This window comes from Sphaeramia orbicularis, chromosome 7, assembly GCF_902148855.1.
Source record: "Sphaeramia orbicularis chromosome 7, fSphaOr1.1, whole genome shotgun sequence".
Classification (NCBI taxonomy): Eukaryota; Metazoa; Chordata; class Actinopteri; order Kurtiformes; family Apogonidae; genus Sphaeramia; species Sphaeramia orbicularis.
Genome location: NC_043963.1, coordinates 29,177,482 through 29,191,662, shown reverse-complemented (window position 1 = coordinate 29,191,662; position 14,181 = coordinate 29,177,482). Strand labels below are relative to the sequence as shown.

General features: G+C 36.6%; 1 protein-coding gene across 2 annotated transcripts in view; it reads left to right on the top strand.

Annotated features, from left to right (window-relative positions):
- Window positions 1–4,442, top strand: part of nup210 (nucleoporin 210) — a 28,614-nt gene extending 24,172 nt beyond the window's left edge. Inside the window, exons 36-40 of one of the 2 annotated variants that reach the window (XM_030139389.1) lie at window positions 601–851; window positions 955–1,159; window positions 1,536–1,655; window positions 2,158–2,232; window positions 3,235–4,442. In XM_030139389.1, the coding sequence (XP_029995249.1) occupies window positions 601–851; window positions 955–1,159; window positions 1,536–1,655; window positions 2,158–2,232; window positions 3,235–3,338 (755 nt within the window). In that variant the 3' untranslated portion in view covers window positions 3,339–4,442. Of the gene's footprint in view, window positions 1–600; window positions 852–954; window positions 1,160–1,532; window positions 1,656–2,157; window positions 2,233–3,234 lie in introns of both variants that reach the window. The other variant, XM_030139388.1, reaches the window with a different exon arrangement.
- The last annotated feature ends 9,739 nt before the right edge of the window (window positions 4,443–14,181 follow it).

The following is a 14,181-nucleotide window of genomic DNA, read 5'->3' as shown; positions in this document are numbered from 1 at the left end:
ATCAAAATAATTTTATATAACCATTAATTTTACAATCATATGTCAGTTTTGTGACAGTCCTAATCAGACCACACTCTGAGAAGGTCTGGGTCTCATTCTTTCAGCTTGAACATTATTGTTGCCTGGGCTGCATTGAAGCCAAAGTCAGTGGGTGTTTCAAAGAAGTGAAATTGAAAACAGTCCATGGAGATTTTAGAAGTACTTTATAGGTTTAAGTGTCCTGGAAAAACACTCAACCACTTTTGTTTCTGTGAATAAATAGAAAATTTGCAGTTTGAATAATCAACATTTATGAAGATCCAGTGATCACTCAAGTGCATGTGATGCAAGAGAATCAATAAAAACAAAAGTGATGTTCAAAGTGCAATCATATTGAGTCATACTGATTAAAAGGCAAGAAACCATTTCATCTTTAAGTGCTGCTAGTAGATTTTAGAATGAATTTAATTATTTTTTTCTGCTGTGAATGAAGGTACTGCTCATAAAAACATGTTAAATCCAGGTCTAAATAGAGTCTGTGACATATTCCATTCCAAATACCCACATCAGTAACCAACCTCAGATCTTCCCTTTCACATCTGTCTGCCATCCTTGCCCCAGGCCTCTACACATGTTCCATGACTTTGCAGCCAATGACCGACCAACAGACCCGTGTGCTCAGCGTGTCCATGACCAACCTGCTGGTGAAAGCAAGCCTTGAGGGCACTGCCTTCTCTGGGGAACAGATCAGCGCCAGGCTACCTGTAGAGCCGGGCCTCTTCTCCGACCAGACTGAGCTACTGCTCTCAAACCTCCATCCATCGGCTGAACTCACTGTTTATGGTCCGACTGCTGCCCTGTCCAGCATGGAGGTATTAAAAAGTACCTCAGTTAGATTTGAATGATTGTTGAAACACTTGGTCCAGTAAAGATCCCTGTGAGATCAAAGCTTTATTTTGGTTTCCATGTCTTTAGGTGGTGTCTACATCTCCAAACATTGCTGTCCAAGAGACGGAGGAGCATGAGAACTTCCCCAGTTTTAAAAAGTACACTGTCATTGCTGTGGCCCCTCAGGAAACAGCTTCTGCTTCTATTTCCATAAGGAGTTCTTCCTCTGGGCAGGGCCTCGTCATCCCAGTCACTTTGATTCACATGGTTGACCCCAGTGCTGCCAAGCAAGGTTAGAAAACCAGTCACTGTGCCTTCAACTCAGGTGGTCATGTCCCTTTCAGTTTACATACTGTTAATCTGCAGGAATGTTTGCCATGACTCTTTAAATATATACATTTGTCATCTAGAAAAGGCATCGGATCTTTTAGTATTTTTGTCATCTATTAGAAATGAGCACACACTGACGTGGCAGCTTTTTCATTTGACATCCATCATTCTGTGAAATATTAATAGCGATTTATTTCAGGCCTTTCACATTTGACTGTCTGCGTAACAAACTGTCGTCTCTCTGTGTCGTTGCTAATATTTGTTAGTGTATTGTGTGTTCCCAGCAGTTTTTAAAAGGCTTTGACAGGCTGTTATCTCCTTCACTGCTCTCTCAGCAGCTGCTCCTCCAGTTGTTAACATGGAGGGGAGCCACTCCCTGCACAGCTTCATAAACTCTTACCAGATGATGTTCTTCACCCTGTTCGCTCTGCTGGCTGGTACAGCTATCGTCATCATCGGTGGGTCACAAAACAAACACTTCGTACATGTGTTTTAAAGCCAAATATTCAGCAACTCCTTCAAAAGGTGACAAGCAGTTTACAGTCGCAGAAAAAATGTTTAGACTACCACTTGTTTTCTTCAATTTCTTGTTCATTTTAATGCCTGGTACAACTAAAGGTACATTTGTTTGGACAAATATAATGATAACAACAAAAATAGCTCATAAGAGTTTAATTTCAGAGCTGATATCTAGCCATTTTTTTATCTTTTCTTGATAATAACCAAAATCACTTAAGTTCTTACATCAATAGCTACGGCATTGTACTGCCAAAAACAGTGCTTTTAGGCATTCCATGTTTTCTTTTCTGTCTGTTTCAGCCACGTGATACACACAGGAGTTAGTATTTGATTGCAAAACCATTGTTTTTGATGACTTTTGATGGTCTAATAATTTTTTCCGTGACTATAGTGTCTGATGATCTTTAGCTCTTCTGAAATCCTCTTTTTTTCTACTTGCAGTCCTTCATAGTGTGTTTTCTCCAAGGGAACAAGCTTATCATCCTGCTTTCATCCAGAGGACCCCACCCCTCACAGGTAAGACCCCTCAGAGCCATGACAAAATAAGCATACATACACTCAGAGGGATTTACCAATGAACATAAGCATGGGAATTTGTTATACTTGAACTCGTCTTCTTCTCTTTACTTTTAATGAGTAAAGAGAAGTTTCACCCCCTAAATCTGCGACGCCACCAGGCTGTAAAGCTCCACTGAGAATTAATTAGAAAAGATGGAAGAGCTGTCTGACAGCATTCAGGACAATTTTCCCACAGTCAGAATAGGTTTTTTTGAAAAGAAATTCTACCTCGCTCATTGTAAATTAATGCTCATTTAAATGTAAAACCAAGCACAATACTGTCAGTCCCCAAGTCGCTAATTTATTGAGGATGAAGCCGCTGCAGGCGATCTGTGATGTCAAAATTTATAGCCCGTTCTCTGGCCGCTGCGGTATGTTTGGGAGAGATTTATACACATTATCAATACAAATGAGGCTGTTTAATTGTGACTTTTAAACAAGTATTGGTCTTAAATTCTGCCAAATTTGTCTACCTTGGACCATTAGTATCTGCTTTGCTCAGCTCATTTGTGGTTTATAATTTGGATAGTGTGCTGCAGATATTTTTATTAGATTAGATTCAATTTTATTGTCATTGCACATGTCACAAGTAAAAAGCAACGAAATGCAGTTTGCATCTAACCAGAAGTGCTTTAGCAGTGATTAAATATTTTATATTGCAGGTTAAAATAGCATATTATAGCGTATTATACATATTATACAGTGTGTACAGGAAGTGTGGTATGAATGCTATATAGTATACATCTACTTGAATGTCTATTATGGACAGTAGTGCAAATGGGATGATTATAATATGTACAGAATATATATGTACAGAAGGTATACTATCCACAGAGTGGTGGGTTGTTGGGTGGTTGGTGGGAATGTGTGTAGGGGGGGTTGGGGAGTCACGGGGTATTAATGAATGAATTAATTTTATTTATTTATTCATAATCAGTGCTGTATTGGGTTATCTTTCAGGTTTTAACTCGCCGGCAGGGAATTCATTCAACAGTACGATACCTGGAACCGACCCTAACAGGAGTCCCAGGTCACGTCTCTATTCTCCGGACTACAAGTCATGATAAAGCCTCGGCCCGGTCTCACCGCAGGCCTTTAATGCATATTAGATGTGCCTCTCTCCCTCAGGATGAACGCTGTGGGCTGTGACTGCAAATCTCAATGTTACTGTCTTTAAATGTTGGTACCAATGCACAAGACGCATAATATTCAGAATCGCAGCTCAGTTCAGAGCCACTACAATTGCAACAGGGCTCTTTTGTGTGTGTGAATGCAGGTTTGTTTTTTTGTCCTTTGCAATTCAAATTATTTTTATACTGAACCACTTATTATAAGGTGTGCTTTTTTTTTTTTTTTTTTCGTTTGGAAGAGTGCTGAAAAAAAAACCAAAAGGTTGCTTCATATGTTGCATTTTATTTGTGTGTTTCTTAACATATTTTAGATGTGAAAGTTGGGAACTCAGGATGAACTATATTGTCATGACAGTAAGCAAACATCGCCTTGAAATTGTTTATTTTTATTATGACAATATGTCCTTTAAGTGTCCACTGAAACCGTCCTTTACTGAATCCATCCTCATACGTGACGAACCCTTCAAATGTGCAGAATCACAGGAAAAAGGTTGATCTTTTTCTGTTTCGGGCATTCTGGGAGGAATTTAGCTCCCCACTTATTCAGCATCACTGACTTTATGAGCCATAATAAATGTAGCTCCTGTCTAATTATTTAATGTGACACAGTTAAGATGTGAACCATCCTTTAGGTTGTTGCTTCATTTCAAAAGCCATCGACTGTGACCTGACTTCTGTAAAAGCTTTTTCGTTCAGTTTCTGTTTTCGCCTGTCAGCAATATTAGGAAGAGATCACTGTTGCACTGTTGAATCGTTGGGACGTAAGCGGAGCTTTAAATTATATATGGTATTTTGGTATTTGAAAGCAAATGCTGAAGGAATTGTATTTATGTTAGCTAGTGAAATCGAAGAGAATATGTGATAATCAATATGCAAGTTGGGTTTTGTGTTTAATTGTCATGCCTTAAAATTATCCAAACAGCTTTGTGCACATAACCGTCCATTTGCTTTGTGTGAATATGCTTTTTGCTAATCAAAGTTTGTACTCTTTACATTTATGTGTAAATATTTGTTCTTCAATAAAACATTTAAAATGAATCATGTGCCGAAAAGTTTGTTTTAAGTGAAATTCAAAAGAACATTCAAATACAAAATAACGAACATCTTCCCACATGCTTTCTCAGTTTAACAAGGCAATCTTGACGAGCAGAAAAAGCATCTGTTCTTCTCTGAATCAACTGGAAACCATGGAAATTCAGTCTGAACTAAATACTCCTAAGTTTTCCTTACAGTTTCAACACAGAATCTGTCACTCACACCCACTCAGCCTCTTCTTTTTTTCTACACTAACATCCCTATGAATTAATTTTCTGCATCAGTGCTGTTTCATTTATCTACTCCTTTATACATTCTGTTCTCTTTATTGCAGTTTCTTAACATCAGATTTCTTTTACAGAGTGTTGCAAGTAATTGTTTGCATTTCTTTTGGTTTGGGTTTTTTCTTTTCCTTTTAGTGAGTGTGTTCAAGAACAACGATTGTACATGGTATCCTAGTAAATACATCTATTGCAGATTAAATTACTGTGTGCAAATGTATTTTGGCTCTTAGTGGAAACTTGTTGAGCACTGACTAAATTTACATTTAGACACAAAACACTCATTACACTGTTGTAAAAAAAACAAAACAAAACAGGGGGTTTAGATTGCTGTCTTTCTCCCTGACCCCTGGGGAATATGTAAAGGTCTGAAACCACTGTTCAAATATCTCCCATCTGTCTGTGACAAAGCTGTGGACTGCGGTGGAGGGTCCCAGTCACTGAGCTCATTTGTATGCCTTCAGCCACCGCCTGCATGTCAGCCACTGCTGCACACTTTGAGTAGGTGAGCAGACAAAAAATGTGCCAAAGTGCAGAACATCAGCTGTGGTTCACGTTAATGCTGCAGTCTTCTGAGACAGCAATTTTTGATTTTGCATGCATTCACATTCAGATTTTTCAGTGTTAAACAAATCCGCACTTTAACCCTTTCATGCATGAATTATGAGAACCTGAGTCGAGATTTTTTTTCCTGAGTGTTTTTATTCGTCTTTCGGCATTAAAAAAAATGCAACTGAATTTTTTTTTTTTTTTTAACCTGTTTTTCATGGAGTTACAAATACATCTGCTCAGCTGGACACCATGCATTTAATTTTTGAAGCAAAGAAACATGGATTTAAAACCCATAATCAGAAAGTGATATACTGTGTGAAAACTATTCATTCATTCATTCATTTTTTGTTTATTTCGAGCATTTACAGAATAAATGCAAATTCAAAATTCCAAAATCATTCATCTACACTCAAAAAGGAGTAGGAATAAGAAAAACTATGAGACAAAAACATTCTTCATGCAGCTAATCTGATGTTTTCTCACATTTTAACATACTCTAATACTAGTTATTACTAACTTCATGGAGATAATATGCAAAAAAAAAAAAAATTGTTATGAAGTAAAGTGTTAATTACAGTCTAATAGATAGATAGATAGATAGATAGATAGATAGATAGATAGATAGATAGATAGATAGATAGATAGATAGATAGATAGATAGATAGATAGATAGATACTTTATTCATCCCATAGGGAAATTTACAATAACATTTAGCAATTGATTTAAAATGTATTTCTTCAGGTCAGGTTTATCAAGAACAGCAAGGTTACAGAAATGATATGAATTGCAGTGGATGGAATGATGCATAAGTGTCCACTGTGTTGGCTGATATAATGATAATAATAATTGCATTTATAAAGCACTTTTCATTCAGCAGAATCTCAAAGTGCTACAGAGAGAATATACGGAACTAAAACAACAAAACCTATGAATATACAAGAGAACAGCTATAGAAAAACTGTCCTCTGGAGTGACCACTACGCATGAACGGATTAAAATACTTTGAAGGTTTGTGTTATTTATTCCTCACCTCTACAACCTATATTTACAGAAATCAGCAAAAACCCCACAAGCATACAAAATGTTGCATGTGAAACCTAATCCTGAGTGGGACATAAACCGAACCAGCCATAATCTTTGCATTTTTTCCCTCACATCCTTCATTTCTCTGAGGGGGTGTTATGGCAAGCAGAGCCTAAACTCACGCCCGGAGGTGTTTATGAGGAAACTCAGGAGAACTGGCTGTGTAGTGCAATCTATGACCACAACAAGAGCTCAAGGGTATTCTTAAGACGTTGACTGGCCTAGAAAAGGGAAGAAAAAAAAAACGTTAAGTGTCTTGTGTTGTGTACGGAAGCACACCAGCTGATTGTCTCACCACTGTGGAGCAGCACAGCAGCTCAGCGGTCTGAATGTACTGTCTGCTTCAGTTGAAATATGATGAAATTCAGAAGTGGAAATTACTGTTTTTAAATTACTTCCATCAAATGATAGTGGCGCGTGGGTTTTAAACGTGACCATCCAGTATATCTATAGCTCATTAAGGCAGCCAGCCGTGTTAAGCTAAAATGACACCCAATTTATTCTCTCCATTAGGGTGCATGGGTAGCATAAACCCCACCTGTCAGCTTGTCCAGCTGAGAGCCATCATGTGGCTTCCTGGTTGAAGGGAAACTGCCGCTGTTCCAGATGGCTTACTGTGGTGTCAGTGAAGGGGATCACTGAGGTGGGCATTGAATGAGACCTGACAAGAATGGTAAGGCTGTTCCCAGAGGAGGATCAGGGCAGTGTGAGAAGGTCTGTCTGGAAAGAAATGTCTCTCTGAGGAAAGGAAGAGATTTACCAGTGCCTATCTGAGTATTTCTTGGTTATGCAAGCTTGTATTTTTCCGTACAAGACGACTGTGGCAGTGAAGAAGTCAGAAATGATGGATATGCTGTAATATTTCCTAGAAAAATGGCAGAACTGTTAATACAACCTAATCAATCTTCCCCTGTTTTTTGTTGTTTTTTTTTCTAAACTGAGGCAGGAGTGGCTTAACAAAACAATTTCTTATTGAACTAGACTAAAGGTACTTTTAAATAATGTTAAGTTGAATTAATATTCCGCCTCTGCTGCAGCCATAAAGAAAAGGATTAATCAGTTAAAGAAAATGAATGACTCAGTTTTAGAAGAAAAATAATCTAAAGCAGTGACAAGACTTTATTGTGGAAAATTACAGAGTAAGAAACTGTCTCTAGTCATTCATTCATTCATTTTCTGAACCCACTTTATCCTCACTAGGGTCACTTGGAGCCTATCCCAGCTACACAGGGGCGAAGGCAGGGTACACCCTGGACAAGTCGTCAGTTCATCACAGGGCTGACATATAAAGATAAACAATCACTCTCACATTCACACCTATGGACAATTTAGATTAACCAGTTAACCTATTAGTGCATGTGTTTGGATGGCAGGAGGAAGCCAGAGTACCTGGAGAGAACCCACGCAGACACGGGGAGAACATGCAAACTCCACACAGAAAGGTCCCACCCCCATCGACTGGTGTTGGAATCAAACCCAGGACCTTCTTGGTGTGAGGCACGAGTGCTAACCACTGCACCACCGTGTCGCTAGTCACTAGTTTTAAATATTCCAAATGTCAAAGTTTGCATTTCTTACATATTTCCACTGCACTAAACTCAACTTTTTTTTCCTTTTTTGGGGGGATTTTTTTGTTTTTCATTCAACAAAACTGTCTTCAAAAGACTAGACACAAAACAAAACATACATGACGGCTCTTACATGAGAAATTAAAAAAAAAAACAAAAAAAAACATAGCTTAATATAGAAGGTGGTAGGTTGGACTTACAGTGAACAGGAATCACATTTATGAGTATCATTCAAGTGCACAACAGTCCTTTTAATTGGGTAGAAGGGATGTCTAGTCCAAAATAGTCCAAAAATGGGCGCCATACTCTGCAGAACTGATCTACACTGTTATGTGTGATATGGGTAAGATATTCTAAGGAGATCAGTTAAAAAAAAAACACTTAACTTTTTGACTATCAAACTTGGAAACAACTGAGACACTGTTGAATTAAGAGAAAAAAAGACCAACATTTCTTGAATGAAATGTACAAAAATTACAAAAAGGTGTTTATAAATTTAGTAAAACTTGGCACTTACTAAAATTAGAAGAATCTGTGTGAAATATTTCTACATCTGACAGACGATCATGTATTTACAAACTCATTTAAGATTCCTTGCAGTGCATACCACATTGATAATCTACAGCAGTGGTTCCCAAACATTTTCAGCTCTAGACTCAAAGTCCAAACGTCATGTGTCCGCAGGAATAAATGAGTAAATAAACATACGGTGCAAGGATGTTGGAAGGTTAATCACAGGTAAAAAGATAATATACAATCACCTCTGACAAGTAAGATTATCTCTGCAGCAACACAAACACAGAAATTTCCAAAAAAAACCTACTCTTTTACTATTTTTTCATCTTGTTGTGTCTTCTACAACCATTACAATGTTTCACATCGCATCTTTTTTTTTTTTTTACCTTGTTTTTATGTTTTTGCATATGTTTTACGTCATATTTATTTTGTTACACATACAGATTAACTTCTTAAAAAATATATGTTTTATTGATTTTCCATTTTAATGAACATATGATCATAAACACAACAATATAACACTCCAAACAAACAAACAAACAAAAACCTTCTAACCCCCGTCCTCCCACCTTCAATAAGATCTACGGTGAATAAAATAAAATATTGATCATTATATCAGTATGTGCATTACATATTGACCATACAGATTAATTTTCAATATTTTTTTTTACTGTGCCTGTTAAAGATTTGGTTTTATTTTTATTTCATTTATTTACATTGATCAATGACGGTGGATGGAGACACTTGTTTTCGGTTCAGTTAATGATAGATTTTGTTGAAAAAGTCACTTTTTTCTTAAGTTTCTTCTGTTTCTGATATAATAACCCTCAACTTTAATCTGAGCTTTTATGAATATCTACATGATCAGTGAATTAAATATAGGAAAATACATGATTTTCACTGAAACAATGCAAAACATAAAGGATAATTTTACAGGAAATGGTGATAAATCACTTCAGAAGGGATACATTTAGTGGGAAAAAAATCGTATGAGAACCGCCACAAAAGTAGCACTGGGTCTTTATGGGTTAACTGAACATAAATCAAGTGTCACCATCCACTGTCATTTATCTAACTCCATGGGTTTCACTGGTGTATCAATGCTGTAGAACAGGGGTGTCAAACTCAATTTAGTTCAGTACCACATTCAGCCCAATTTGATCTCAGTAAAATAATAACAGTGAAAAAAGTAAAATTATATTATGATCAGGTTTGGATCTACAAAGTTTCCTTAAAAATCTGAATAACATGAACAACTTGAATTGTCTTGAGAAAAACAAGTACAATTTTAACAATATTATGCCTCGGTTTATCAGTTTATCATTTACACATGTGCATTACAATCGCACAAAACATTTAGTAACAGGCAGAATATTTGTAAAATTGCATTTACTTTTCTTAAGACATTTCCATTTGTTCATATTTGTTCAGGTTATTCACATTTCTTGTAAAAGCATAGTTTAGTAATGTAAACATTTTCATGTAATTTTACTTTTTTACACCAAAAAAACAAAGAAAATTTAGGGTTGTCATTATTTACAGGTTATTATGATAATATTTTACTGGTCTGACCCACTTGAAATCTAATTGGACTGTCTGTGTCTGTATGTGGAACTTAAATTAAAATGATTTTGACACCATTGATCGTTAATGTCTTTAGTGTAATTCAGTGTTTTTCAACCTTGTGTCACAACGGGGGAAAAGAGAGGACTCAAATGCACGGTACTGAAGGGGGAAAAAAACACGTTTATTAAACATAAAATGAAAACTAAACAATGGAAAATACAGAACCGGAGTCAGAGTCCGTAGACGAAGACGGATGAGAAAAAAACACACAAGACCAAAAATACACAAAACCTGGGTCAGAGTCCGTAGAGGAGATGAACAAGTGTCCGGGTTATGGAGCGGAATGGAGAGAAATGAACCAGCGCTGCATGGCTGCAAACCTAAGCCTTAAATAGGCTGGAAGGTGATTGGCCGCAGCCACGCAGCGCCAGCAGGTGAGTCCAATAATGAGGAAATGAGGAGATGAGGAGAGGGAGGAACTGAGGGCCACACAGGTACAGATCATGACACCTTGGGGTCGGGACCCTATGTGGGGTTGCCTAGAATTCAAATGGGGTCGCCTGAAATTTCTAGTAATTGATAAAAAAAAAAAAAAACAAAAAAAACAAAAATTTACCAATAAAAAATATATGGTGAGTTGAGAGAAACAATCCCATACATAAAAGACAAACTGTGAAGCTGAAACTGAAGCACTGTGGTACTGTTTCTGTGTCAAATGTTCATTGTGGTCAGTTTCAGATGCTGCAGCTGTTTCATAATTCATAGTTTGAGATCTTGTTTGTTCAGTATTAATAGTCCTCCTTGTAAATCACAGCTGGACTGACTGTACATATCCTGACCAAGGAAAATAAAATTCTCCCTTTGTTCAGTAATCTACACCTGGATTTACTGCCTCCGTCCATAATAACATACATTATATAGACTAAATGTCCTCTAAAATTAACCTGTATCTGCAACATAGTATAGCAAACTATTACATGATCAAAAACTAATACATTTTAGCAAAAAAATGTCTCCGTTCTGGGGTCGCCAGAAATTTGTGATCTTAAAATGGGGTCACGAGACAAAAAAGGTTGGAAACCACTGGTGTAATTTTTGCATTTCACAAATTCATCCTGCGGGCCAGATTGGACCCTTTGGCGGGCCGGATTTGGCCCCCGGGCCACATCTTTGACACCTGTGCTGTAGAAGATGACAGTGTTTCCACGGTAACTACGAAGCCTCTGAACGTCCAAATGGCTCATATCTGATGACCATGAAAAGATGGCAAACTGTATTTTACACCAATTATTTTAACATATTGATAGGATTAGTGGTTTTAAAGTTATTAAACATTTTAGATTAGTAGATGGTTTTGGATATTTGGTCTTTATGGGTTAATATCATTTGGGCACCCCACTGACACTCTAATACTCCCCTATTTGGTTTGTAGTATTGATGGCTCCAACTATATGTGAATATCAGAAAACAGTAAATTACCTCTTTGCCTACAGTGTTCCCTCCCGTGTGCCTGTCCACATCCGTCACACAAATGCACACCTATATGTGGCTGTTGTTGGACTCTGATGAGACTATTTGGCATTCTCAGGGTAAAAAAAAAGTCCATAGTTTTTCCACTCCACTGGTTAAATGATTGGGTACCTTCTTCCATCATAGCTGGCAAATGTTTTGTAAGGCTGAACTAAGAGCACTTCCGAATGGTTTTGCTTCACTGCAATATATGAGTAGTTTCCACTAAATAAATCTCTTTGGCTGGCACCCACACTGGCACCCGCATATGACTGGTCAGCCAGAGAAAGACAGGGAAAAAACAGAGTGCGGTAATGAGAAACCGTATGTTTAGAAGTGTTTAATATCCCGTGGTTGGTGGCATTCCTCATCCACAAGTCATGAGTTGCTTTTAGTTGCAAAACTGCAGAAAACCACCGTAGGAGTTAAATGTATGTTTGACTGATGAAACTGCATGGTTTGATAGTGTAATTATAGTGTTGTGTAATGGCCAAGAAAATATGGAAATGTAAGATATAGCGGTAGAGTCATATGATTTTATGATGTGACTTTTTGTGGAATCGGTTTTATTCATTTTCCTCTTTTTCTTTCTTGTCAAATATATGGTTAATTGAGAAACTAGGCCTGTCAGTTTAACCCTCAAATACCCAAACACCCACTGGTCTAAAAGGTATAATAACCTTTGAACCATTAACTCTTTCATGCATGAATTATGAGAACCTTAATCAAGGTTTTTTTTATTCCTCTTCAGGCATAAAAATAAACAATTTGATTGATTTTTTTATGAACATATTTTTCATGGAGTTACAAAAATGTCCACTCAGCTGGGCACTATGTGTTTAATTTTAGAAGCAAAGAAACATGTATTTACTGACATACTATGTGAAAACTCTGAAATTAAAATGCTGCAAATCTGATGTTTTCTCACATTTTAGCATACCTGCATGGAGCTAATATGCAAAAAAAAAAAAAAACAAAACAAAACAAAAAACCTCACTATCTGTTACAGTCTAATAACAATTAGCAATTTTTTTTTACACTCAAACATGTTACTGCAGATCAGGTTTATCTAGAACAGCACAGTTACACTAATGGTATGAATTTCAGTGTATGGGATGAAGTATAAGCGTCTACTGTGTTGGCTGATATGGAACTAAAACAACAAAATCCATGATTATTCAAGAGAAGCCCTTTGAACAGCTGTCCACTGTAGTGACCACTATGCATGAAAGGGTTAATCCTATCAATACATGTAAATAATCCAGGTAAAATGCAGTTTCTCATCTTTTTATCATCATCAGATATGACCCATTTGGATTTTCAGAGGCTCCGTTATGACAAGAAAACACCATCATTTTCTGTAGTTTGACAAATGACAGTGGTTGTAGAAACTTGTTTTTATATTCAGTTACTAACTTATTTAGCTAAAAAACTCACTTTTTCTTCAGTTGTAATAACATTAATTATAAAAATAATAACAAGTGGTGCCAGGCACAACAAACCCCACCCCTCACATGTATTGTAGCTTATTTTGGCATCAGTCCAGCTGATGTTATCATGTCTATGCGTGTGGTGATGTCAGGATAACAATTGCCTCTATATATTTACGTTTGAGGTAAATTGAAACAAAATTGATGATTTTAAAGACATTTGAAATTTCGTCCATTATAAGTAAATGGAAGGGAAAAAAAAAAAGATTTAAAAAATTCATAAAAAACTTGAACTTTGACTTACTTTTCCAAAAAAATTAACTACATCCATTCTGGGTCACTGGCAATCTATAAACCCAATTTGGTATGAATTCAATCAATAGTTTTGCTGCTAGAGTGTTAACAAACAAACAAACTGAATCAAAAACAATATCCCTTGCCTCTCCTCCAGGGGGTGGGGTCATAAAAACCTTTGAATTTACTCTGAGCTTCTATAAATATCTACAAGATCTGCAAATTAAATACAAAAAATACTGGATTTTCACTGAAAATACAATTTGCAGAGGGCATTATTATAATAATTGGTGATAATTCACTTTGAAAGGTTTAACGTACAGAGATATTAATTTATATTAGATATTATAGATTTATTTTAGATATTATTTGTTACTGTTATTATTTGTGCGAACATGGTATACGATATTCCGTTCATGCTTTCTTTTCTTATATTAATCATTTAATAGGTCTTATGTATTTTAAGTTACCCTTGGCAAAGCAAATTTGTTCAGCACCAAAAGGCAGCCAGACTACCATTCTGCTGTTAGGATGCTGGACAAGACAAGTTAAAGAAAAACAAAAAGAGATATTAATTTGGAAATGGCCATAAAAACAGTTCTATGTCTTTAAGGGTTAAAGGACGACCCTCTTTTGCTCATGCTGAATATGGTATTTTTACTGCGTGAAGGGCACATAACAGACACACGTACATATCTGGTGACATTGTTTTCTCATTCTACTGTGTATAAATTCAGCCTCTGGAAAAGAAATGCTTTAAAGCTGAGAAATCTGAATGGCATCTGAGTGTTGCCATGCAACATCACCCTGTTACAATTGGCTGATAATAGCTGTGTATTGCTGAATTTCCTTCTGAGTTGCATGTCAAGGCTCTTGCAGTCCTCTCTGTCTTCTTTCCTGTGTGGATTAGGAAGCCACAGAAAAAACATAATGCACTCCATC